Consider the following 24,829-nt stretch of genomic DNA (forward strand, 5'->3'; position numbering starts at 1 on the left):
GGACGGCCTTGATGCCCTGGGTGGGTTTGACCTCTTTTTGACCTCTCCGAAGGGCTGGTCCCCTTCATTTCCATCCCTTGTCCCTGTGTTTGGGCTAATGTCATGACTCTCAGGCTGCTGAATGCTTCACAGCTAGAATTTGCGCATGGAGGTACAATCATGGGCTAAGCGAATCATTCAATGTTGTCACTCAATATAATTGATTTTATTGTTATTGGTAAACAGGCGCCTGCCGCAATGCCCAGTTCCACGAAACAAAACACTTTAGAGATGAATACCTAACGTAGGGATGAAAATTGAAAGTTGGGGCTCAAAAGAACCCCTGCCGATGCTTTCATGCAGAGACTGTACACGCTCTAGAGTCATAGAAAAAGAGAAGAAGCCAGGAAATTTAAATGAAGCCGACCCTGATACTCCGATATCCGCCTGCACTGAGTGGGTCACATATGCTGGACTAGAAAGTCGAGCCCTCCGGGGGCTGCGGCAGCTTCTTATGCTGGGGCAAGGCCATGTACCTGGACAAAGCGTCAACACCAACCGTCAATATTGTGCCATTCTTTGTGCTCACCTTCTCAACTCAATCAGAACTGTCTCCATGGTGTTGTCTCGTTTCCACTGTGCAAGGGTTGGAAGCTTTGTCGGATCAACCTGTAGTACAATCACTCAGTAATGGTTTCGTGTGTTGGCACCCACTCTTCTCATACCTTGCCAGAGCTGGGATCAACACAGGGGATGTTGACTCGAGAGACGAATTGAATGGTAGGCGGGTTGTCGGGGTAGTCGGGTCCGCAGTGAATGTTCACACTGTATATCCGGTTTTCATGAACGCTCTGAAAGATGGCAGATTAGCGATGGTTTCATGGTGGCGTGGAGTAGAGTCAGAAACTAACGTGAGGCGGACCCAGAATAGTTCCATTCCAGTTGCTCATCATCATATCCTCCCCATCAGCAAGTCCGTATGAGCAGGCATCTAAGAATAAGAAAGATACGTCAGCGATCTAAGATCGGACATCGTCGGAGATCGTAGGAGTCAATCGTACCTGCACTTAGACCCTTCTCGCCCTTCTCGAGCTCCTCCAGGAGTCGAAAGTTTCTTGGGACTCTGGCAGCCATGTTGAGCACCGAGTAGTGGTTTCAAAGGCTGGCAATATCACGACAAGTGTGAACAGATGCCAAAGAGGGATGATGCGACAAGAGGGGCAATGCGCTGGGCGGTCAAGTTGGAGCACAGTCACGTGCGATACGGCTTATCGATGGCTTGGCACCTGTTGGAGATGCCACGCCTTGTTGATCCCATCGTGGAATCGTTGTAATAGCAGAATCGCTGTCATTGTTCTCTTGCTGCTTACATGAACTTGGTATCAGGGCTCTGATTTTGCAAATAGTCTGGCGTGGAAACACCGATTCATTCATCTGCGATCGAGAGCTCCCCGTACTGTTGACATCGGGACCTCGGGCAATAGCCTGTGCTGGCCATGCTTTGATATAACAAATCTATATCAGAAATGTCCTCCCAATTCCTGCAGACGGAGATCGCCAATTTGATTCATGAGTCTCGGAGGAAAAACTCCGATTTGCGAAATGTTGGTTATCACTCTCTCTAGGCATCAATGGCCATGGCACACTAACGAGGAATTGACAGGCCGCTGAACAATCGTTAAATGAGCTCAAAGCACTGCCTTCAACTTCAGAGGCTCAGATAGCAGCAGGTAAGTTCTTCCATGACAGCCCTTCATTAGTTCCCCACCGCTAAATCGCCATTAGACCTTGTTCGCAAACCGAATTTCGTCGAGCCATTCATCATTGCATGTTATACTCGGCATGCGAAGCTTGCCGGTATTGGTGTGATCTGTTTACAGAGACTAATTGCTTCTCGGTCATTACCCTCGAGTCGTTTGAAAGACGTCCTCGGGGGCCTCAAGGAGACTACGAGCTTAAGTAAATGATCAAACAAACCAACACCTTTAAATTGCGCTGACGATTTCTAGGCCTTGATATTCAGCTGAAAATTTTACAGTCTCTGCCTTCGCTTTTGCAGTACTATTCCAATGAATTGAGCGGGGAGCTTCTTGCGAACACGTTGGAAATATGCGCCACGTTACAGGCAAGCAAAATGATTGCAGTCTCTAGTACTGCCGCCGCTACTCTGCAACAGCTGGTGGTATCGACATTTGAAAGAGTTTCGAGCGAAGACAATCTTCCTAAGGAGGCCAAGATCACCACAACCATCAAAGTCGATGGCCAGTCGCTCGATATCGGCTACTTCGCCTATGATGCACTGCAAGTATTGGATGATCTTTGTCGTCTGATCGATGGTGAGCCACTGCAGTTTCTGCGAACACGAACCCTATCCCCGACTTTTGTGCTCGAACTTATTGAGAGTATTCTCCTGAGCAGCGGCCGTCTTTTTGTGGGACATCCCGAACTTTCCCAAGTGCTGCGCGTTCGGTTGTTACCACTAGCCGTCCGTTGTCTATCTGAGAGGTATTCGTTCGCCCAAACTGTCCGAGTCGCTCGAATTCTTCTCATACTTCTGAAGCGCCATATGTCTCTCTTGACTACAGAATGCGAGATGGCATTGAGTTTGATAACCCATCTGGTTGAACCGGATGGGACAGCACCTTGGAAGCGATTAATCTGTATGGAAATTTTCCGAGGGCTATACTCGGAGCCGGGTGCTGTACGGCTGATATACACTTTGTATGACGGCGAGGAAAGCAGAAAGAACATCCTCCGTGACCACATGGCTGCGCTTGTTCGGCTAGCTTCAGAGAAGCCTTCTTTGATTGGCGTCAGCAATCAATCAACAGTACCTTCACGAGCGGAGCACTCAATATCCACTACAGAAGATCAAATAACTCTTGAAACCGGCGGTGTTGCTGGTGTCATTGGGTCAACTGTTCCTCCAAGTGAAACCAAGGTACCTGGAATCAGCACTCAATGGAGTGTTGTTCGTACGCCATACATCGACCTCCTCGACAAGACAGATCCGCCCACACCGCCGGACACTTACATTTACAGCCTCGTTCTTAATTGTATCAGCAGCTTTGCTGAAGGGCTTGCGAAATTTATTCTTCCATTGACGGTCCCGGATCTAAAGCAAAGACGCAAGAATCGACTTATGAGCCCCATTCAGGGACCCGACTCCGCCAGATCTTCTCAAGATTTCACAGCAGAGCCCATCCGAGTACAGTCCGGCTCGTTGTCGAAAAAATCACATGTTCCCATCAATCCTCTGGACCTGCAGTCTCATGTACAGTATTCCGCCATCAAGACTTGTGCGGGGATAATAGAGAACTGTTGGCCCGCTGTCCTAGCAACTTGTTCGACCTTTTTGCGCGCATCCTTGGATGATGAGTATTACCACAATCTCGTTCGAGCATTCCAAAAGTTAGCTCATGTGGCGGGTCTACTGAGATTGGCTGTTCCCCGAGATGCTTTCTTAACAACTCTTGGGAAGGCTGCTACGCCTGCGAGTGCGGTTGGTGCCAAGTCACATAATGTGCCTGCCACTGGCTCTCAGCAAAGTGACACGCCCCAAAAGAAACGGAGAAGTGCGGATCTGTCACATTTGTCCAGTTCTTTATCAATGGAGTCTGCAGGAACTACTGCGGGGGAAGGGCCTCCCGTGTCTTTAAGCACAAGGAACCTACTTTGTATGCGGGCTTTGCTCAACCTCGGAATTGCTTTGGGGCCGACATTGGATCAGCCAGCCTGGTCCATTCTGTTTGAAACTCTTCAATATACTGGACTGGTGATTGGCATGTCCTCGAGTGCAATGGTCAAATCGGCTAGTGGGACTGGGGAGACTCCAGTCACCCCAGGAAACGATGTTCCCACTGCTAATCTTGGGACTGAGGTGATTGCGGTTCAAGCGGCCTCTAACAAATTGCTCGAAAGCACCAGCGATTTCCCAAGTGCATCTTTTGAGGAAATATTACTTGCCTTGTTGAATCTGTCAGAATTTACAGAGCAACGTCCCAACCAAGGTGATGCCCAGGAAGTATCAGAAATGCCTCGAACACCGCAACCCTCCCAAGCAAGTGGACGATTGCACCAAGGTTCCCGGCGCGTATCGCATACCGTCGGAAAATCAAGAATGCAAGACGAGGAACTCAAATTTGTATTGGAGAAAGCGAACGAACTAGCCAAAGCAAACCTTGGAAGACTGTCTTCGCTCGAAGAAGACGACATCAAAGTATGGGAGCTACTGACCCAAAGTCTCATCTCGGCTTCCGCAAATACTACCGTCAGTCCGAATCTCCGCCTGCAGGCAAGCGCAATTTTGAATTCACTCGTATTCTCAACAATGAAACAAAGGGACGAAGACGACGAGAGAGTCTACAATCAAGTGCAGACGAGGAATTTGCAGACATTGAAAGCCCAGGTCACCTCGCTCTATGCATCGGACATGCACACCTCCAAGTCTTTACCGATAACCGTGATTGAAATCCACGAACAGACCTTGGAAGTCTTGAACAATATTCTGGAGCAGTACGCAGAAACTTTCGTGGACGGATGGCATCTCATCTTTGATTTAATATCTGGTGTCTTCCAATTTGCCCTAGATCCTGGAACTGGCGATCGGCCTTCCACTATAATAGAGCGCAGATCATCGGCCCTTCCAGCAGGCCCTCGCCTGGTACGTGCTGCGTATAAGTCTTTGCACCTTGTCGCATCCGACTTCCTTTCTCTGCTGCCAGCGCCCTGCCTCTTGAGCTTGGTGAATGCCTTCTCTAGCTTTACTTCGCAAATCCAAGATTTCAACATCTCCCTTACCACGACTTCGTTTTTCTGGAACGTTTCCGACTTTCTCCAGGGCCAGATTGAACAGATCTCACTAGGCCATGTTGATGCATCCGTCAGCGAAGAAGAGCTAGCTAAATTGGCTCATGACGAAGACTCTTCTGTTTCCCGGAACTCGTTGTGGCTGCTGCTGTTGCTTCGCATCGTTGATATCACGACAGATAGTCGACCTGAGATTCGAAATAGCGCAGTTCATACGCTTCTGCGCATTTTCGATGCCTATGGGCAGCAGCTATCCCCAAAAGCGTGGCGGCTGTGCCTAAACATGGTCCTCTTCAAGATGGCCGAGGGAATTGAGACCCCTCTCCTCCAAGCTAAGAATAATCGGAGCAATACAAAATCCGATGACTTCAAGGCGTGGGTGGACACGACTGTGGTGATGATCAAGGGTTTGTCAAATCTGATCACGAATTTCTTCGAGACTCTTGTACACGACGAGAAGTTTGATCAATCATGGAAGCGACTTTTGAAGTACTTGCAAAGTCTGATTGACTTGCATATTTTGGATTTCAGCGAAGCAACATTTTCTAGCCTCTCAGCAGTTCTCGTTCGCGTGCAGGATGGAGCCGAACTTAGCAACGATGCTCTTGAGTGTGCGTGGCTTCTTTGGGCAAACGGACACCCTTCTGGCGATGAGAAGACGCTTGACTTGGATCAACCTAACCAGGATGCGGCTTTGGCCTATCTACATACATTCCAGCAGGTCTATCGCCTTTACAAAGACCAGCTGACCACAAAGCACATTGAAAAGGTCCTTCATCACCTCAGCTTGCTTGTGTGGAACTCGGTCTCCCCGCGCTACTCTCCAGATATCGATCGACCCTCGGGCCTGCAAGCGCTAGTCATTGATTGTCTCAAAATGCTCTGCCTGGAAAAAGAGGACTCCCAGCCGGATATTCTCTTGTGTCTTGCCGAGCTATCTGATTCAGCACTATCAAAATGGAGCCCCGGCAGCGATACTCGAAGACCAGCGTTCGTGGCCTTCTCGAAACGCACCATCGATCTTGTCAGCTGGTACATTACCGAATTCGGCATCAAGCAAGACGTCTTCACGAATGGTGCTCTTGCAAAATCCCTCGAACACCTTAGTGCTCCAATTGCGCAAAAGTACACATGGCAAGGGAAGGACCGCGAGCCGTTCCTCTGGCAAAAAGCCACAACGGTATCCCTAAACGTCCTCCAAGTCGCAGTCCCCTACGTGGAAAAGCAATACACGGAGACAAACGAGTTCGAAACATCCCAGTTCTGGCAACGCATCGTCGACATCACAAATGGAATAGTTTCCGCCCGCGGCTTCCAAGCCCAACAACTCCCCAACGCCCGAATCACCGCAGACGAAGCGTTCGACACTAAAGCCTTTACCCGTTTGAAGACTCTCATCCTCCCATCCCTCGGAGCAGCAGCAATTCCAGACGCCGTCCGCCGCAATTTCGCCCGCGCTCTCTTCAACTCCTCCTTCATCTACGCCCCCCTCCGCTTCGACCTACCTAGCGGCCTCGAAGACGCACCCCTACAGGACTTCTACACCGTTCGCCCCGGCCGGACCTTCGCCCCACCGCCAACCATGCGCCCGGAAATAGCCTACGTCCTCATAGACACGCTTTTCGAGCTCGCCGCATACTCGCAAGCTAAGACCGAGACAAAAACCGACGCCTCATTTCCGCAGACTCTGCTCGCCCGCTCGATCTCGCCTTACCTCCTCCTGCGCTGCGCGGTCTCGCTCAAGTCTTACATCGCAGACCAGCCGCTGCGCGGCTTGATGCCCCAGCCCACGCCTGCACGTAAAGCCCTGCTCCATCTGCTGCTCCGCATGGTCGAGCTGAAGAGTGAGCCGTCGGCTATCCCGAACCCGCCTTCGCTGAAGACCGTCTCAGTTGTCGAGGACGGGGATGCGGAAGAGAACCACTATCGGAAACATCTCGAGTGGATTTATCCGTTGGTTGTGCGCGCTGTGCAGGTCGCTGGCAAAGAGCGTGATGATGGACAGATTCTCCAAGCACTGGGAAAGGTGTTGCAGGAGATTGGTCGGTTTGAGTATTAGAGCTAGAGCTTAGTTGTGGACGAAGTATGACTCGGTTGGGTGTGTACTATGTATTATGGCGGTCAAAGCAGTTTTTTTTCTAGCTTTATACTCTAGACTCAAGATTCTCCCGGACTAGCACACCAGAAAGGGAGATATTCTACAATTGAATCTAAGATGAGGTTCGATTTCAAATGGGGCTTGGCACGAATGTAGGCAGAGTAAAGTATACTACAGAGTGATATCGTGACATAACCGTGAGACAGGACCAACGGACACAAAAGGAATAGTGAGTAGTAGAGGAGTTAGGGGAAATTGAGATCGGAGACAAGAGGCGGGTATAGAAGGACAGATCCGCAGGTACCAAGAGGCTGTAAGAAAGACGCGAGGGATAACGAGAATAGAACAAGATAGTCTATGCTGCGGGCGCGGGAACAGGCTGAGGCTCCTGTCGAAGCGGCGCGGTGACTTCTCTGCCGGGTCCAGCGGTAGCAGAGCCCGGTGGAAGGGCGGGCTGCTGGCGCTGTTGCTCGAGGAGCATCTGCTGCTGGATCTGCTGCTGTTGCGCGATCTGGGCGTTCGGGGCGATCTCGGGGGCTTGGCGGTAGAGCGCAATTTCGGATTGTTTGAAGTAGCGGCGGGCATCTGTTGTTTGGGTTAGTTTGAGACATTGAGATTGTAGGCCAATGATGTATCAGAATGGGAATAGTGTATGGTAAATTGTATCAGTGGAGTTGGCAGGGCCATAAATGGTTTAGCGTGGGGGTGTCGGGAATTGGGGGCCTCGGATGCAAGTCGGCAACAAAATGATGCAACTCGGGCCGACTTGGATGGTTGTGTTGGGTAAATTCAATTGCCGACGGCTATTGCTTGCATCTTGCCTGTCTCTGCACCCCGCATTCTGGGATGCGTCATGGACAATGGTTTGGAGATTGCCAAGGATAGGAAAGAACGGAGAAAGAATGGGGTAATTGGTGCATACCTTCGTCAATCAGTACGAGACTGAGATAGTACCTTGTCGAGTACTTCTTGTTAACGTCGCGGAATGTCGGTGTCAAGTCAAATCCGCCAAGGAACAGACGGATTGGAATGGTTTCACCTATTGAAAGTCAGCTACGCTCAAGATTATCACAAGCTTCCCAATGATCGCGAGAATCGTTAAGGCCGTGGGTGTGGTCGTTGCGGGATCCAAAGTTTTCGAGATATTCACTAACCTCTCGATGGCGAACCGTCCATAATCTGCACGCAAGTTAGCATTCTTATGGTCTGCATTTCATACCCCAATATCACATCAAGTGTGTTGAATGAACCACATACCTCAAAGCGCACCAAGGTCTCACTCTCGTTATATTGATTTGGCGGGGACCCCGTCGTCTCCCGCCGAATGATAGACAATTCCATATGTTTGATCTTGAGCCGCACGAGCAAGAAATAGATACGGCCAACAATCACATCCTTGAGATGATACTTGGATTTGGAGTATTCGAATTCGATATGCAGGCAGTCCTCGATACCGACGTCCATCTTGATGGGGCTGTTATTCTCAGGTGGCATGCGGTACGAGTACACCCACAAGTCCTTCTCCCGAATGACGTCCGCCATGCGCCGCGAGACGGTCACCTTGACAAAGTAGCGCAGCTTGACGTTGATACCATTGTAAGACTCGTATTGCTTTTCGACGTTCTTGAAATTGAAGGGGAAGGTCTGCGGGTGAAGCAGCTCGCCGGGCGCGGCGAGCTCCTGGACCAGGGAAAGGAATTCATAATGGTTGCCTCGATCGTAGAACATCTCTGTATTCCGAAATAGAAAGGCGTTAGCGGCTAGTCTGCGATGGCGAATGCAGCTGGGAGAGGCTGGGTGGGAGGTCCGACGCACCAATCGTGCCAATAAATTGCACCTTGATCCCCGTGTGTTCCAGTCGCTTGCCATCCTTCGGTCTGATAGTCACGGCACCCTTGACGGACTCGCCGTCCATGTACAGAGGGACCCGCTCGCGGCGGCCCTTGTCGAGCTTGACGTCGACGGTCTGGCGCTCATCGAGGTCTTCGAGGACCACATCGATGTCGACCGGCGTGGAGAAGAAGAGGGAAGCCATAGTGGAGGTAATTGAGGCTGCAGCTATCGAGACCCGAACCAATAAGTCGGAGCTTTGATGATCTGGAGCTGTCGCGGTGGCCTGGAGATGGCTTATGTAATACCGCCTCCCCGCCCCGCCCCCATGAACTGATATTCGACATGTTTTGTATACAACTGTGATTGCGGTATAAGATTTGAATCAAGAACTACATACGGTATTTGATACTCTTTTCATATTTTGCCCGACTTGGTCTCCTCTGGTGTTAGTTCTAGAACCAACAGCGAATGTCATACCACTGATCTACAACTACCCGTTTGGACTTGGGACTCCGTGGGCTGTTTAGACATGTCAGATCCACTGACAGGGCCTCGCTCGACATCTCCTACCGATTGGACATGAAAGCTCGTCTTCGCTGTGTTTCCAAAGTCCAAATATAAATTAGCCATACGGATCAGGGCTCAACACACCCTCTAAACTACGCTGGATAAGCAGGAGGGTCGGATATGTCGGAATTCGCTTCCCGTCACAGGTCAGCTTCCCTCATGACCATCCACATAACCAACGGAAACCCTCTCTAGTCCAAGCAAAGATCCGATTCGTTTACCCCGGGAAGTTCCTGTCTTCCCCGGATTCTGAAGGGGGGGAGAATCAACAGTCTGGCCATGCTTACCACACACATCAGGCACACCAGGGTATAGTCGGTGTGACTTTAGGGAATCATCATGCATATTCGGCTTATGTTTTCGTGTGTTTCCAAGTTGTCTCCTATCGGATGAGACTGTATTCTCCGAAATGTTTGTCTCTCATGTGTTCCACGTGATTGAGTATCGGCAATCTATGTAAGGAGATCAGGTGGATCAGCGAATCTCCCAGAGTGTGGGGGGCCGTCTTTCGGTGTTGAAATACTCGGAGTGTTGTTCGGCACGGGACAGGTAGTGAGAGATAAAGAACCTGGAAATGACGCAGAGAGTGGTGAGACAAAGAGACAATACAAAATCCCACTCCAAGTTAGGGAAAGGGAAAGGGAAAATGACTTGAATCTGAACTGTCGGTGTCTTTCTAGCGTGGGGGTGAGTTACGGTAATACCAAATACTGTGACATCATGAGGAGACTTGCCTCATTTGGTAGTATTTTATGAGTGTATGCAGTCATAGCCCAAGAGTTTATAGCAAAGTATAAGTAGTTAGGAGTAGTTATATATAATCTTATAGCCCTAAACTTGAACCTGGACGGCTATTGAGGGTAAAGACAAAGAAGGTTGAAGAAATCTTAACCTAACCCCTAATCCCCCCAATCGCCCCCTAATCCTAACCCCAAACATATAAGAACCAATAACCGTACAAAGGGGGTCTCCCCCCACTCGGCTTCTGGAATGTTTTCTTACCCGACCCACTGTGATACAATATAAGTATTTAGAAAAGTAGGCTCGCGCTTTTATTTCTAAACTTTTATTTCCGAATCAAAATCCCATAGACCTGCGTGTATCACTACATCGTCATATCTCCACTCTGACCCAAGCTATTACACTGGACCCAAATCCAAAAGAGACATTTCTCCATTTCTCCCAAAACCGAACATCAATTACTTTTCTTTCCTCTCTACAACATGCTTTCCGCAGGAGAACGACCTCAGCCTCCCTACGCTTCCACCATAGTAGATTCTACCGTGAGCAAAGCGCGCATCATGCCGGACCTCGCCGCCAACGGAACCAACGGAGTCACTTCCTCCACACCCCCCAAACCCACGGAACTGCAACATATCTGGATCGTGACCGGCCCAGCAGGGTGCGGAAAGAGCACCGTCGGTAACGTCCTACGCACCGAGCTAGGCATACCCTTCCTAGAAGGTGACGACGTGAGTACCCAAATATACCCCGGGCCGGAAGGCACCCAACACCCAACACCCAATCCCAAAAAGCATCCAATTGCGCCCAAACCCTACCCCCCCAAAGATATACAGCCACATAACTAACAAACACCCAGTACCACCCCGCAGCAAACAAAGACAAAATGGGCCAAGGCATCCCACTCACCGATGAGGACCGCTGGGACTGGCTGATCTCCCTGCGCCAAGCAGCAATCGATGCGCTTTCCCCCTCAGAAGCGAATAACTTCCACCCACCCGCCGGCGTGGTGGTAGCCTGCTCCGCACTGAAGCAGAAGTACCGGGATGTGATGCGCGTTGCTGCATACGGCTCGCCCTCGGTGCAGATCCACTTCGTCTACCTCAAGCTCAATGAGGAGGTGTTGATACAGCGTATCACACAACGCCAATCACACTACATGAAGAGCGGCATGGTGCATTCGCAGCTTGCTGCGCTTGAGGAGCCTAAGGGCGAGTGGGATGCTATCACTATCGATGTTGAGGGGACGATGGAGGAGGTGCAGCGCAATGTTATTGATGCTGTTGTTGAGAAGCTTGCTGAGTATAAGTGATTTTCTTTTTGTGTCTTTCTGTGGATTGATCAGAGTGAGTTCACTTCGTGTACTTGATGTCGGTGATGTGTCATTGCCGTGCGAAAATGGGTACGATATATGCATGGAGGATTGTTTAGCATTTTGTTTCTGTTTCTGTTTATTGTTGATTTGGTGATTCCTCCCAATGGTGTTTGGTGTTTTGGCCGGCTTGGCTATGTCACCGGTCTGTTTTAAATCTGGCGTTCTTGAAGCCCGAACCTTGAGCTTTTATCTGCTGTTTTGAAATATCAAATGTCTGACTTGGCAGGCTTCGCGATATCCTTTGTTTTGGTGGAATTTTCTCGTATTAATCAACTTGATATATTTTTATCTTCACGTTTTCTCTATACAATGTACTAAGAAGCTCAATCTATATTATATTGGAGCTAGAAAACTAGATAAACCAAGCAATGTCTTAAGATGTACCCATAATTTGTTATTTAGATACAACTAAGTACTTTATCAAGAGGTGACCTATCTAATTCACCTGAGATTTAGAAGCATAAGCTCGGGCGATTCAACTAAGTCCTTGACCCTGTTACCCATCCTCGCCATTGTCGCACCATCAATGACACGGTGGTCCGCACTCCAACTGAAGTTAACCATATCCCCGCGTGTAACCTGTCCATCCTCATCAAAGATCGGCACAGCTCTAGACCTACCCACGCCAAGAATAGCCACTTCCGTTGGCACAATCACCGGAGCCACGTATGTGCCCCCGATATTGCCAATATTCGACACAGTGATAGTACCACCACTGAGATCGGCAGACGTCAGCTTGCCGGCGTTACCCAGGGCACTTAGCCGTGTGATCTCAGAAGCAATGTCGAAGATCGAGCGGCTGGCGACATCCTTGATGTTCGGAACAATCAGACCATTCGGCGTATCCATAGCAATCCCGATATTGTGCTTGGCACGCATGACTAGCTTGGGCTTTGTGGGGTCTGTAGTATCGACTTTGGAGTTGAGGATTGGGAACTCGGTCAGGGCCTGGGAGACGGCCTTGACGACGAAAGGGAGGAAGGTGATTTTGGTAGGATCGCGTTTGTCGCTGGCAAGTTTCTTGCGGATGGCGGTGATGTCATTGACCTTTAGTTCGTCTGCGTAGAGGAAGTGTGGGATGTTCAGGGATTTGGTCATTGTCTTGAACATCTGTGATTGGATCGGGGTGAGGTTGACAATTGACTCTGCTTGCCGTGTGTCTGGTGTGACGGAGACTGGGGCGGACACTGATGTTGGGACTGGAGAATCTCTCTCTGCGACAAACTTCAGTACATCTTCTTTCATCACCCGCCCGTCTTTGCCGGTTCCGTTGATGTCGAGGATGTTCACGCCATGGTTCTTCAATAGACCGCGTACGGCGGGGACTGCAAGGGATGCATGCTTTGTCTTGGGTGTCTCCTCCAGAACTTTGATAGGAGGAGGAGTTATTAGAGAGGACTCGGCTGCCTGAGTTGTAGGTATGGGTTCAGAGACCGGAGTAGGTTCAGATGGCGCTGCCCTTGATTCGGGCGGCGGGTTATCATCGGGGTATTTTCCATCCGCAACTTCAATGTCGCAGAGTGCCTGCCAAAGCCGATCAGTATAGTAATTGTAGTGTGGGCATTGGTGGGCAAGAGTGAAGGTAGTACACACCCTTCCCGTAGGCACTGTATCATCTGTCTCAAAATGTAGTTTCTTGATAACGCCCTCGTATCTCGAAGTAATCTGGGCTTGTTAGCCATTAACCCAGAATATGGGAAGAAAGGAGGCACCACTCACATCATCGACAGCTTTATCCGACTGGTATTGGCATAAAGGCTTCCATTCCTCAATATGAGCCCCTTCTTCCACGTACCATTGAATGATCTGGACTTCCGTGATGCCTAGTAATTGTAAGTGAATAAATTGAGGAATGAGATAGGGATAAGGTATAAATTACCCTCGCCGACATCCTTTAGAACTTGTGACTTGATCCCCCATAGCAGAGAGCTGGCATGGAATCTCCGGGACAAGAGCGGAGGTAGGGTGGAGCGAATGCGGAGTCGATTCTGGGGTAGACAAGGCCTGAAGTTGCGGGCAGTGAGTCCCCCGTTGCGGCTGAAACTCATGATAAAAAGAGCACGGCGATGGAAACTAATTCAAAAGATGTTTTTTTGAAATTCCTAAAGAGAAAAGGAGCATTGTGTCTGTTTTATTTGGTCCTCGAACATCGACTGTTCTGCCCGCACGCCGACGCTAACCGACGCTACCCACGTGATCTCCCCGCATCTATGCAAGTATACAAGTATGGGGAAGTATATGGCCCTGACATTGTGGTCTTATTTCTTTGTTTCTTTTCAAATAGCTATGCAATTCTTGCTGTTTTTCTCTTTTGAAAAGCGTCAATTGGGGAGTGTAAAGCAGATACATGCCCCACAGGTAATACATGGATAGCTGGGCAATATAAGATGAAGCAGACCAAGGAGCAGAGCTCAAAGGGCAGCTATATGCTATTAGTGGAGGTAGTTAAAGTACAATTTATCTATTACAGACAAGGAAATTCGGTCTACTTAACTATAGGTCAATGTAGTAGGTCAGAATCTTCCCTGGATGGCTGAGTGGGTGAGAGACACAAGGCCATCTGATTACTGGGTGAAACAATGATCACGGGTGATACCGCATTGGGAAGCTCAGTAATGGTAAAACTGGTGAGGGTTTCGATCCTGCGTCAGGAGTAATTGGGATACAGATCATCTTTTTTTAATTCTTCATCTTTCCTTTTGCTTGACAAGTAAAGAGACCCGTATAAGACCATTATCCCGTCACTCTCTCTCCTTCTATCAAGTGAAAAGTCACCTTCCCCACCACATCAGGCTGCTGCCAATGCTCTGGCACTCTTGATATAATGATATAGGTGTAACGTTGCCGATATGTGATCCCCGAGGTCAACTGTTGTCTATCCCGTTATATGCAGGTACCGCCACTTTCAGATCTCCACCCAGGACGCTATGCTACCCAAAATTGAGCTCGGATAAATATAGGGTTACAATGCCGTTATTTGCCATGCCCGATGGAGAATCACAAGGGTGTATCCATCATTATTATCAGATTCAACTTGTCCCTCTCAGTTACCCGAATCCGGGTTCGGTCCTCGGTCATACCAATGCTCCACTGCAATGATCCACATTACTGTACTTCTGCAAGGAACAAGACAATATCGGAGCCTGCCCGAATTATGTCCGCGTGTCAGAGGTGGAGACGACATCAAAATGATCGTCACAGCCTTAACTCAATACAGAAATTGAGGCCGACTCTGCAAGCCCCGAAATCCACTATGCCAGGAGACACCGAGACAACAGATAACGAGGTACATTTGCTACATAAACATTTAATACGTTTCAAGCTATAGCCTTGCCAAGCGTACCAAGCATGCTACATCATAAGGTACGTAGGTCGATTTTGCCGGTGAAGAAGCTTACCTAGGTATAAAAGCATCCTCGGTCCCTCAACTCCTAGCCTTGTGCTTCGAGATTCCAATCACTTCAATCTTCTTTTCGCGGTGATCCAACCATTATGGCTCCCCTGACCAAGACTTTGGCCTCACTGGCCCTGGGTGCTGCTGTCGCCCAAGCCCAGCTCTGGGACAAGGTCATCCAAACCTCCTATGGCCCCGTCGAGGGATTCCAATACTTTAACCAGTCCACTCTGGATAAGTACTTCGATGGTGCCGAGTCCAACGTCGCCGCTTTCTTGGGTATTCCTTTCGCTGCCGATACAGGATATCAGAACCGGTGGAAGGCACCGCAGCCCCGCGAATCATGGAACAAGACCTTGAAGGCCACGGACTTTGGCCCTGCCTGTCCTAGTGCCTCGGCTTCCGACATTAGCGAAGACTGCCTTAGTCTCAACATCTGGACTAACGCTGAGACCTCTGATGCCAAACTTCCTGTCATGGTTTGGAACCAGGGTTCCGACGAAACCAGCAATAACGAGTGGTGGTACGGTGGTGGCATGGCCTTGAAGGATGTGATTCTCATCACCTTCAACCGCCGTGACGATGCGTTCGGATATCTCGCTGCCCCTGAGCTGAATGAAGAAGGCTACAAGCTTACTGGCCACAAGACTTCTGGCAACTACGGCGTTCTGGATCAACTGGAAGTTCTCAAGTGGGTGCAGAAGAACATTGCCAAATTTGGTGGTGATCCCGATCGCGTCACTGTTGCTGGTCAGTCTTTCGGCTCTTCTCAAGTCTACCATGCAGTCAATAGTCCTCTCTTTACGGGCTACTTCCACGGTGGTATCTCCCAGTCCGGGATTCGATACCCCTACGATACCATGCTGGCTGGCCTCGCCACCTCGTATGTTAACATGTCTACTGCTATCTCCAATGGCGCTAGCTACATCAAGGCCCACAACGTTTCTACAATTGAGGAGATGCGCACGCTATCTATGGAGAGTCTACTCGTTGGTTCCTCGGACCGCGTCACCAACAGCTCCATTTGGTGGGTCACCGCACTCTCTGCCGGGTATCCTCTGATCTTCAAGCCCGTTTTGGACGACTACGTGCTTCCATCCAAGTACATCGAAACCCTGATCAACGGCCCTGCCAACGATGTTCCCGTGATTACTGGTAACACAAAGGACGAATCTGGTGCCTCTCCCAACACTGACTACACCGTCGACGAGTACGAGTACTACTGTGGACTCAAGTACGGCAACCTCTCCACCGAATACTTCAAGCTCTACCCCGACCAAAACAACGATACCATTGCCTCTCAGGCCTGGAACGCTGCTGCCCGTGATCTCTCTCTTGTCGGCTCGTGGGCCTATGCCACTGACTGGTACAAGTCTGCCACTGCGAACTTCTACACCTACTACTGGACCCATGCGCCCCCAAGCCAGAACCAAGGTGCCTTCCATCAATCTGAGATCATGTATGCGCTCGGTGCTCTCTATGCCAATTCCGATACGTACGCTTTCACCGAGATCGACTTTGAGATCCAGGAGAAGATGTCGTCCTACTGGGCCAACTTTGCGAAGACCCTCAACCCCAACAATGGCGGCTCCTACAATGGTAGCAAGTCTTTGCCGCACTGGAGTCCTAACAGTGCCGATGGTACTCAGGTTGTCATGGAACTCGGTAACCAGTTCAAAAATGTGCCCATTGCGAAGCCAAAGCAGGTGGAGTTTATCATGGACTACTTCCACCAGCAGGTTCCATACTAGAGGTGTTTCCCTTTGGATTGAAAAGTTCTTTAACAGACATTCAGGGACCCGCAATGGTTCAATAAATGCATAAATGCATGTACTATGTAAGTATGTACAGATGTAGTCAATATATACTATGTTTTTTGTTGAAGGAAGATCCATGGTATGCATCAACCGGACCAAGGTTATTAAGTCGATGACCTCAACTTGGAATAACCCTTTGGTCTAGAGGATATTGACAACATTAAACTTTCCTCTCATTGTATAAGATACCCAGACAGAATGGCTTCGATTCAAGCATGTGATGAAATTAATGCCGTGTACGATTTGTCCGATGTACGGAGTAAGGGGATACTCGGCCCAGATCGCCAGGGCCGAGCTAGGCGCGACACTAATTGCCTGCATCATACACCGTACTCCATACTCCATACAGATCTTGAAAATCTCCGCTCTGTCTCGCAATCGGGATGTCCTCGCGAATCAGCTTCACGCGCCAAGAACAAGGGGTCCCCTATCGGAGATCGTCCGCTGAACCCCAGTGGAGGGGTAACCCACTTGGATCTCAGCTCTCCAGGCAGCCGATTTCGATCCATCTTGAGAAAAACCTTTTGCACAGGGACTCGCGCTGATCTCAATTTCAATTCTCCAAATTGCCAATTCACCATGGTTGCCGAGCACCTCACTATCCGCAACAACACCTCCACTCCAATTGTCCTGAAGCGCATTGAGCGCTTCCCGGCACCGGAGAAGGATGGGTTCCATGCCTTCAGCACAATGGCCAGGAACATCACCCAGGTCCTGACCAACCAAACCCGCAGCAACGAGGTCGCCTCCATCGAACAGGACAGCCGTCCCTTCGAGGAGAAGGATGTTGACATTCGCGTGGAGCCATTCGCAACGAAGACTACTGAGCTACGCTCCTGCATACACTCCGACAAGGAGCGTATGCGTCTAATCTTCGAGGCCGAAGACCAGAAATACCAGATCCAAGCCCCCGTCCCAACAACAGAGTCTGCAGAAATGAAAGCACTAAGCGACGACCCCAAACACCGCTTCACCGGCGTCTTCGTGATCCCAGAATCCTTCCTTGCAATCTTCTCCTCGGCAAATCTAAACGCCTGGATGCGCGAGCTCCGCGACGACACCCTCGTCTCTGCCCTGTCAATCCCAGGCACGCACAACTCACCCACATGCCACATCGCGCCGCCCTCAGTGCGCTGCCAGGCCGTGAGCCCGAAAGAGCAACTCGAGAACGGCGTTCGGTTCTTCGATATCCGCGTGCAGCCACAGTACCCCGACGACGCGGCGCGCGACGAGCTGATTCTCGTACACAGCGTGTTCCCCGTCTCGTTGACAGGAAACAAGTACTTCCGTGACCTGATGCGTGAAGTGGACGGGTTCCTCGAGCGCAACCCGTCCGAGACGCTGATCGTCTCTGTTAAGCGGGAGGGAACTGGTAACGCGACTGACGAGCAGCTTTCTCGTATCCTGCACGATCACTACGCTAAGGCTGGTAGTCGGTGGTGGGTGCGACCCAAGATCCCAACTTTGGGTGAGGCGCGTGGCAAGGTTATTCTGATGCGTCGGTTTAACTTGCAGCAGAATCTGAATGAGGAGCATGGTGGCAATGGCTGGGGTATTGATGCTGCTGCGTGGGAGGATAATACTCCCAATGCTACTTGTCCCAGTGGTCAGCTCTGCATTCAGGATTTCTATGAGGTTCTGGAGAGTATGAATATCGAGAAGAAGATCAAGTTCGTCTCGGAGCAGATCGATCGGGCTAGCTGTTGTCGCTATCCGTTTGGTGTTCAGGCTGATATGCATGCGACCAAGGCTTTCCCCTTTTACATCAATTTCTTGAGTGCTAGTAACTTCTGGAAGACGGGTACTTGGCCCGAGAAGGTTGCTGCTAAGGTTAACCCGGCGATCGTGGATTACATCTGTCGCCGAGGTAAAGAGCATGATGCGGACTGCTCGACGGGTATTCTTGTTACGGACTGGGTTGGTTTGAATGGAGATTGGGATCTTGTGCGCTGCATTGTGGGCATGAATGCCAAACTGCGTTTGAGACAGGATTAGATGATGAACATGATGAGATACACCGGGAGAAAACTTGTCTTTTAGGCGCGGTCTGTATTTTGCCTTGGGGGGTATACAGGGAGTGCAATGATTCATGGGTTAAACAGAAAATATGATGCACCAAAGTTGATTTCTTGCAAGTATACATTGATCCTGAAGTAGGAAGTAGGTGTCTTGAGGACGAAACGCAAAATATGATCTATTATACAGGAAAAAGAATCAAAATGACCATGACCAGATTAGGACGATTCGCTCTTGTCGCCCTCCGGTCCCTTCTCCTCTTCTTCCAAAACACTCCGGCGGCTCTCCAAGGTGAAGTAAATGCTCTTGCCAGCTCCCTCCAGAGTAGTTGCAACGCTGGAGCTCATGCTCTGCAAGGCCATGACAAGCTGGGAGCGAAGGCCGTCCATGCCACCCTCGATGCTGCCGACCCACTTGGTCTGATCAATATCAAACACCTGGTTGTCCACACGAGCAGCCAGCAAGTTAATCTTCTGGAGACCGTTCTGAACAATGGGCTCGTGGTATTCCGGGTTTGCCTTGCGGGTAGGGGCCTTGAAGCCGGATTCCTTGGGGGTGAGGATTGACAGCGCGGCCTTCATGTGTTCAGGCGAGACGGCAGGGATGGAAAGGATGGCAACAGGACCGACGAGCAGAGGAGAAAGCTCGTGCATGCCCTTCATGTTCTTCACTGCCTCGTGGGCAGTGCGAGACAAGTCGTGTGTCAAGGCCGGGTCATCCTTCGAGCCGGAGATCGCAGGGAGCTCAGCGGAGGTTTGTGTGACAGGGTCAATTGCACTTGGGGGCTTTCCTGAACCCAGGGAAGCCTCGCTGGGGCGGAAGTACTCGACAATGCGCAGAGCCACCTCAAAGATGCTGGTCTGGATGGTCTGGATCTTAATGTAAGGAGCGAGGGCAGGCGCTGTCCGGCCTTCGGCGGCAATCTTCTCATCTACCTTTTGTAGGGCAATGGTTAACTCTCGTCGGATGGCGGCCCATTCCATGGACTTGAGGTTGTTGTGTTGGAACAGCACGATGAGAGGAGATGTGCGGAGAAGGGAGGTGTATGACCGGAGGAGCTGCGACCGGCGGTATTCGGGATTGCGGTGCGAAGGTGGCTGGGTAGGAGGGAATCGTGATACGGGAGCTGGTGAGCGTGTCATCTGCTCAATTGAAGCAGCTGGCGTGATTGCCGGGGCCGCAGCGCTGGATGCGCTCCTGATAATTCGGAGTTCATTTTGGCATCGAGGGATTTGTTGAAGCGACGAGAATCTTAACCGAGGCGGCATTGTGAATATTTGATTTAGGTGGTGAATTTACCAATGCCCAAAACAATTCAAAAAGGTGATATACACAGGTCAAGACAGGTTAAGACGTGCCCCCGGGAAATGCAAATGATATTTTTAGGGTCCTAAAAGGGGAAAGCGCCCCGAAGGCGGTGGCTTATTTTGCCGCTTATATCGGGCTCTTCTTGAGTCACTACTTGTTAGGATTACAGGTATCTTTTAAGCTTGTGAAACCCTATTGGGATTGCTGGGCTATTGTGAACATACCGTCGCTTACAAATATCTCAAGCATGGCTACACCTCTATCCCCTCCTTCTCAGCGGCCTGAGTCCATTTCGATCTCCCCGCTCCTCCAGCGACTCGCCTACCCCGCGGCTGCCGGCATTCGAGTCAGCGCACAACATCTCCCTCCCGTGACTGCAGAGGAGATTGCTTCTGCCTTTGCGCTAATCTTTGAGGACCGTTTATCTCATATCCAGACCGCTGCCCTCCTTACATTGCTCCACTCGACTGGCAAGGATAGGGAAGCGGATGTGATTGCGAAATGTTCTCAATGCATGCGAGATGCTGCTTGCCAAGTTGAGAAAGGTCCACTTAGCAAGATTATCAAGTCCCGTAATCTGAAAGCAGGAAACTATGAGGGTGGATTGGTACGCGCATCCCCTGTATTTTGTCATTGAGTCTTATTGACAGACCGCGATGTATAGTGTGATATTGTTGGAACTGGAGGAGACTCTCATTCGACCTTTAACATTTCCACGACCTCCTCAATCGTTGCATCTCCTCTTCTCATGACAGCTAAACATGGCAACCGCGCTCAAACATCGACCTCTGGGGCCGCTGATGTTCTCAATTCTATCCAGCCATTGGCACCCAAGATCGCAGCTATCACTGCTGAGAATCTGTCTCAGGTCTACGAGAAAACCAACTATTCGTTCTTGTTTGCTCCCAATTTCCACCCGGGAATGATGCATTCCAATCCTGTTCGCAGAGGTCTCGGCCTCCGAACGATTTTCAACCTGCTGGGCCCATTGGCAAACCCTGTTGACTGGGCACTGGAAGCACGTGTAGTCGGCGTGGCATACCAGAGCCTTGGTCCAGTATTTGCCGAGGCTTTCAGACAAAGTGGAGCAAAGAAGGCCATGATCGTCTGCGGCGCAGAGGACATGGACGAAATCAGCTGTGCCGGAAAGACAAACTGCTGGAGGCTCTCCGAGTACCCGAACCCTGCATACAAAGCATCAGAAGACGATGACGACTCAAGTGAAGATGATATCAACAACCCTCGCACACTCATCAAGATTGACACCTTCCAGCTCGAGGCATCGGACTTTGGGCTTTCTAGTCATCCCCTTAGTGAGGTTGGCGGAGGTAAATCGCCGAAGCAAAACGCAGAAAAGCTGATGAGCATACTTCGGAATGAGCTTCCACGGGATGACCCCATCTTGGAGTTTGTTCTCATGAATGTGGCTGGTCTACTTGTCACCTCTGGCATTTGCGAGGCCGATACCAGCAACATGGGACCTGGCGATGATGGTCAGGTCATCACCGAGCGTGGCCCTGGCGGTGGTCGCTGGAAAGAAGGCGTGCGTCGCGCACGCTGGGCAATCGAGAGCGGGCAGTCTCTGAAACACTTGGAGCAATTCATTGAAGTAACTAACCAGCTTCAAAGTAGAATGTTGTGAAACTAGCTTGTAGGTCTGGGTTTAATATTTTATAGCCATTTCGGGTCCAAAAAGTTTTCGGATTGGGTTATGCATGGTTCCACCTGTTCTGATGATGCACTGATGTATGTTTGGGTATGTGGATATTTCGGGTCTATGAGCAAATGCCTTTGATTCTCTGAAACCAACAAATATGCTTGTTTTTTTTAAAAAAAGAGCTGAAGCCTGTCCTCACAAGTCTAGACTTGGCTCGGACTGGAGGACATGGCTAGAGCATCATCGTATCTGGTTTTTGTAGACTGAGACCATAGAAAAACTGGTTTGTATAATTCAACCCCAAAGCGCCATTGTATGCATAATTCGTCAAAAAATAAAGACTTAGAGACTAAAGAAGGATATCAGGCCGATTCCTTCGATTCTGCTTGAGCCATCGCAACCTCCAAACTTCTAGTTCGTGTTTGGGAAGATGGGATATCTACCGAGCCTGGAACTGGACCATACTATTGAGAAGTAAGAAATAATGAGTCAGCTCGTGTCTCGCGCATATCGCATAGTAATTCCCCGGAAAGAAATTCTTACCGCTTGGTCCGCTCCTTGTACAACACACGGTGACCGCAGTCCTTGCAGCGAATCTGGTCGCCACGCTTCAGGGGAACACGGGCAGAGCACTCGCCGCACAGGTAGGTGACTGAGGGGCTGTCGATGGCCATGGCGTTGCCGAAACCTCCGGCTTGGTTGTCGAAGTTGTTCTGGGTGCCCATGGAGGGGACCTGGTAGGTTTCGCGAGACATATTTTTGGGTTGAGATTGGTGTGGTGGTAAAGTGATTTATTTTGCGCGCGAGTTGATCGTGCCTGGTGGAAGGATAAGAGTTGTGAGGTGGACACTGGCTTGTAGACTGAGATACTTCGATTCTTTTTCTTTCTGGGGCGCGGGATTTTAGGTGCTTAGTCATGGGGTTGTCAGATTAGTCATCACATCCAGGCCCACCGGGCAATCTCCAGGGCCCGAAGTATAAAAAGTCCTCTAATTTGGTGTAAGAGGTTTACAAAGGAGATATTGAGTTAGATGTTTTGATAGCTTCGTTAATATCATCGATCGTATCTGAAGGTATTTGCACCCTTTTTTCTATGCATTTATCGCGTCATAACTTTAAAACAATCCAGCATGTCATGTATCATCGACCGTGACAAAAAAAATATGAAAATATGGTATATCCCCCATGAAAATGCAAGAAAAATCAGATCCCGGCGCCATGAAAATGAAAATGAAGCAACGAAGCGGTCACCAAGAAGACCACCAAAAGGGTGGATGTTTCAGTAGCAAAATGAAGCAGATAAAAGTTACCAACCACCACCAATCTTCCCCGCAAGCTCCACAACCCGAGTCGTGTCATTAGCAGGTGTTTGATCCTTGCCAACATCACTTTCTACCTTGCGGTAGGTAGTATAAACGAGCTTAGAGAGAGGAATGTTCATGTATTCTGACCAATGCTGCAAGCCTTGATGAATTTTAGCCTCCTTATCAGCCAATGAAGACAGCTGGGACTGAGTGTCCAGTTCAGACTCAGACTCAGATTCCATGGAGAAATAAGCCTCGTCGACACGAGCAAGCCATGCGCGCTGCTCATGTGGTGATGGCTTCATAGATGCATCTAAGGGGTCTCCTTGGGAAGAACCGATGGCTTCTCTGGCGTCCTCGACTCGGATCTGGCCACCTCCATTCGTGCACCCACCAGGACAGGCCATGACCTCCACGTAGGCGTAGTCTGATCCTGAGCTGCTTGTGGAGACAGCATTACGAGATACAGGCTGGCGTCGACCTGCGGCGGGTCTAGCGGCTGGTTTTGCACCGGGAAGCCTCGATACACGCGCGGGCTTGAGCTTCCGGACAAGGTTTTGGATATTTCGGAAACCGTAATAGCGAGCTGCTTTCAAAATGGGTTGGCCCTCATTAGACATGAGCACGTACTCGACGACGTCGACATTCCGTCCGCGGTTGATCACAAGTTCACTGCCTGGGTTGCGAGCTTGGAAATTCATGAGAACGTGGTGTAGGTAGCCTCCAGAGGTACCTGTAGCAAGAGATTGTTCCGCCCGAGAGCGCTTGAAGGAAAGGAAAGAATCAAGTGTTTTTTCAGGGAAGGGCGGGGTGAAAGACGAAGGCAGAGGTTGCAATGGCAGGCTTGGCAGCGAGAAACCTCGAGACGACGCCATAGACAGAAGCTCACGAGCAGTGATAACACAGTCTACGTCGCGAACTGGTTGTGTTTCAGAGCCCGTGGAATCTCCCTGTCGCCACGATACATCTGTGAGTTCTTCTCGACTAGCTTCTAGCTTCTTGTCAAAGCAGGGCATGACTGCCAAATGCCAAATTCGAGAAGGATGAACACCGAGAGACTTGCTCAAGACGGTTTTGAGGAACGTCCCCGAAAGAGCCTGCGGTGACTTGAGTCGAGAAAGATGTGGAAGGATAAAAGGGTGAGTCTTCTCAGCGTAACAGATCCATCCCGGACATGCTGAGGATAAAATAGGTCGTTTGGGAAGAGAGTCATCCGACTGACTAAGCGAGTCCGAAACCTCGTCTGCAGTCAGTACCAGTACGGCCTCTCGCATGGCATTTGTGTCGACAACCCATGTAAATCCATTTCCGTGTTTACCCCCACCTCGCAAGCCCTGCGGGCCACTCAGTAATTGGTTGATCATATACCCCGCTTCCTTCTCCGAAATCCCATAGATTGTTGCTAGACTGGCTCTGACTTGCGGGCTGACACTGGCCACGAAGATCTTACCCTCTCCAGAGTCTTCGGCATTATTTACTGTCACCCCATGATGCTCATGCGCCAAGGGAATCTCCGGGTGCGCGTCAAGTGTATTGAGGACCTCGGCATGAGACTGGAGTGATATCAACACTGCTTCGGCAGACGTAACGCAGCCAGAGCAAGCGAGGCAGTCTGTCAAAGAAATCTGTGCGGGGGGTAGATTCTCAGGCTCGATTTTGTCTTCCGTTGTTACTTCATAGGCGTTCTATAATTAAAAGATTAGTCAAAGGAACTCAAATGTCACACAAGTCCCATGAGACCAATAAGCGGACATACTTCTAGATTCTTTGTATCTTTTGGTGGAAGTGTTTCAACTGGTTTGATACACGCGACCCCCGGCGAAATGAAATCATTCAGATCGTCTGCTGACAGGATCGCGCTCATTGTAGCGGAGTACTGCTTTGGGCAGCCCTGGATAAAGAGAAAGAAATGGCCTGAATTTGGCTTATGT

The 24,829-nt window shown here is 50.0% G+C and overlaps 11 protein-coding genes across 11 annotated transcripts; 5 read left to right on the forward strand and 6 right to left on the reverse strand.

Annotated features, from left to right (window-relative positions):
* Window positions 1–454: 454 nt before the first annotated feature.
* PEX2_103420 (E2 ubiquitin-conjugating protein MMS2) lies at window positions 455–1,113 on the reverse strand (the record flags this gene model as incomplete). The annotated part of the gene is made up of 5 exons (XM_016747612.1): window positions 455–515; window positions 569–648; window positions 705–830; window positions 891–970; window positions 1,041–1,113. The coding sequence occupies 5 exons, from the start codon at window positions 1,111–1,113 to the stop codon at window positions 455–457; spliced, it is 420 nt and encodes a 139-aa protein (XP_016593098.1).
* A 392-nt stretch (window positions 1,114–1,505) lies between these two features.
* PEX2_103430 (uncharacterized protein) lies at window positions 1,506–6,847 on the forward strand (the record flags this gene model as incomplete). Its single annotated transcript, XM_016747613.1, has 4 exons — window positions 1,506–1,583; window positions 1,643–1,709; window positions 1,765–1,938; window positions 1,989–6,847. 4 exons carry the CDS (start codon window positions 1,506–1,508, stop codon window positions 6,845–6,847), a joined length of 5,178 nt encoding a protein of 1,725 aa, XP_016593099.1.
* Window positions 6,848–7,241: 394 nt separating this feature from the next.
* PEX2_103440 (vacuolar protein sorting-associated protein 26) lies at window positions 7,242–8,921 on the reverse strand (the record flags this gene model as incomplete). Its single annotated transcript, XM_016747614.1, has 5 exons — window positions 7,242–7,471; window positions 7,809–7,925; window positions 8,041–8,065; window positions 8,144–8,616; window positions 8,702–8,921. 5 exons carry the CDS (start codon window positions 8,919–8,921, stop codon window positions 7,242–7,244), a joined length of 1,065 nt encoding a protein of 354 aa, XP_016593100.1.
* A 1,588-nt stretch (window positions 8,922–10,509) lies between these two features.
* On the forward strand, window positions 10,510–11,339 carry PEX2_103450 (gluconokinase; the record flags this gene model as incomplete). The annotated part of the gene is made up of 2 exons (XM_016747615.1): window positions 10,510–10,758; window positions 10,887–11,339. 2 exons carry the CDS (start codon window positions 10,510–10,512, stop codon window positions 11,337–11,339), a joined length of 702 nt encoding a protein of 233 aa, XP_016593101.1.
* A 504-nt stretch (window positions 11,340–11,843) lies between these two features.
* On the reverse strand, window positions 11,844–13,450 carry PEX2_103460 (uncharacterized protein; the record flags this gene model as incomplete). The annotated part of the gene is made up of 4 exons (XM_016747616.1): window positions 11,844–12,926; window positions 12,996–13,067; window positions 13,122–13,225; window positions 13,282–13,450. The coding sequence occupies 4 exons, from the start codon at window positions 13,448–13,450 to the stop codon at window positions 11,844–11,846; spliced, it is 1,428 nt and encodes a 475-aa protein (XP_016593102.1).
* A 1,444-nt stretch (window positions 13,451–14,894) lies between these two features.
* Window positions 14,895–16,547, forward strand: PEX2_103470 (carboxylesterase/lipase family protein; the record flags this gene model as incomplete). The annotated part of the gene is made up of 1 exon (XM_016747617.1): window positions 14,895–16,547. The coding sequence occupies one exon, from the start codon at window positions 14,895–14,897 to the stop codon at window positions 16,545–16,547; it is 1,653 nt and encodes a 550-aa protein (XP_016593103.1).
* A 645-nt stretch (window positions 16,548–17,192) lies between these two features.
* On the forward strand, window positions 17,193–18,608 carry PEX2_103480 (phosphatidylinositol-specific phospholipase C; the record flags this gene model as incomplete). The annotated part of the gene is made up of 1 exon (XM_016747618.1): window positions 17,193–18,608. The coding sequence occupies one exon, from the start codon at window positions 17,193–17,195 to the stop codon at window positions 18,606–18,608; it is 1,416 nt and encodes a 471-aa protein (XP_016593104.1).
* A 239-nt stretch (window positions 18,609–18,847) lies between these two features.
* On the reverse strand, window positions 18,848–19,897 carry PEX2_103490 (mitochondrial 54S ribosomal protein uL10m; the record flags this gene model as incomplete). The annotated part of the gene is made up of 1 exon (XM_016747619.1): window positions 18,848–19,897. The coding sequence occupies one exon, from the start codon at window positions 19,895–19,897 to the stop codon at window positions 18,848–18,850; it is 1,050 nt and encodes a 349-aa protein (XP_016593105.1).
* Window positions 19,898–20,184: 287 nt separating this feature from the next.
* PEX2_103500 (anthranilate phosphoribosyltransferase) lies at window positions 20,185–21,579 on the forward strand (the record flags this gene model as incomplete). The annotated part of the gene is made up of 2 exons (XM_016747620.1): window positions 20,185–20,544; window positions 20,602–21,579. 2 exons carry the CDS (start codon window positions 20,185–20,187, stop codon window positions 21,577–21,579), a joined length of 1,338 nt encoding a protein of 445 aa, XP_016593106.1.
* Window positions 21,580–22,033: 454 nt separating this feature from the next.
* PEX2_103510 (Rpo12/RPC10 RNA polymerase subunit family protein) lies at window positions 22,034–22,349 on the reverse strand (the record flags this gene model as incomplete). Its single annotated transcript, XM_016747621.1, has 2 exons — window positions 22,034–22,058; window positions 22,138–22,349. 2 exons carry the CDS (start codon window positions 22,347–22,349, stop codon window positions 22,034–22,036), a joined length of 237 nt encoding a protein of 78 aa, XP_016593107.1.
* Window positions 22,350–22,900: 551 nt separating this feature from the next.
* Window positions 22,901–24,762, reverse strand: nar1 (iron-sulfur cluster assembly protein NAR1; the record flags this gene model as incomplete). The annotated part of the gene is made up of 2 exons (XM_016747622.1): window positions 22,901–24,583; window positions 24,655–24,762. The coding sequence occupies 2 exons, from the start codon at window positions 24,760–24,762 to the stop codon at window positions 22,901–22,903; spliced, it is 1,791 nt and encodes a 596-aa protein (XP_016593108.1).
* Window positions 24,763–24,829: the final 67 nt, after the last annotated feature.

Source organism: Penicillium expansum (assembly GCF_000769745.1).
Source record: "Penicillium expansum strain MD-8 chromosome Unknown contig362, whole genome shotgun sequence".
In the NCBI taxonomy this organism is placed as follows: Eukaryota; Fungi; Ascomycota; class Eurotiomycetes; order Eurotiales; family Aspergillaceae; genus Penicillium; species Penicillium expansum.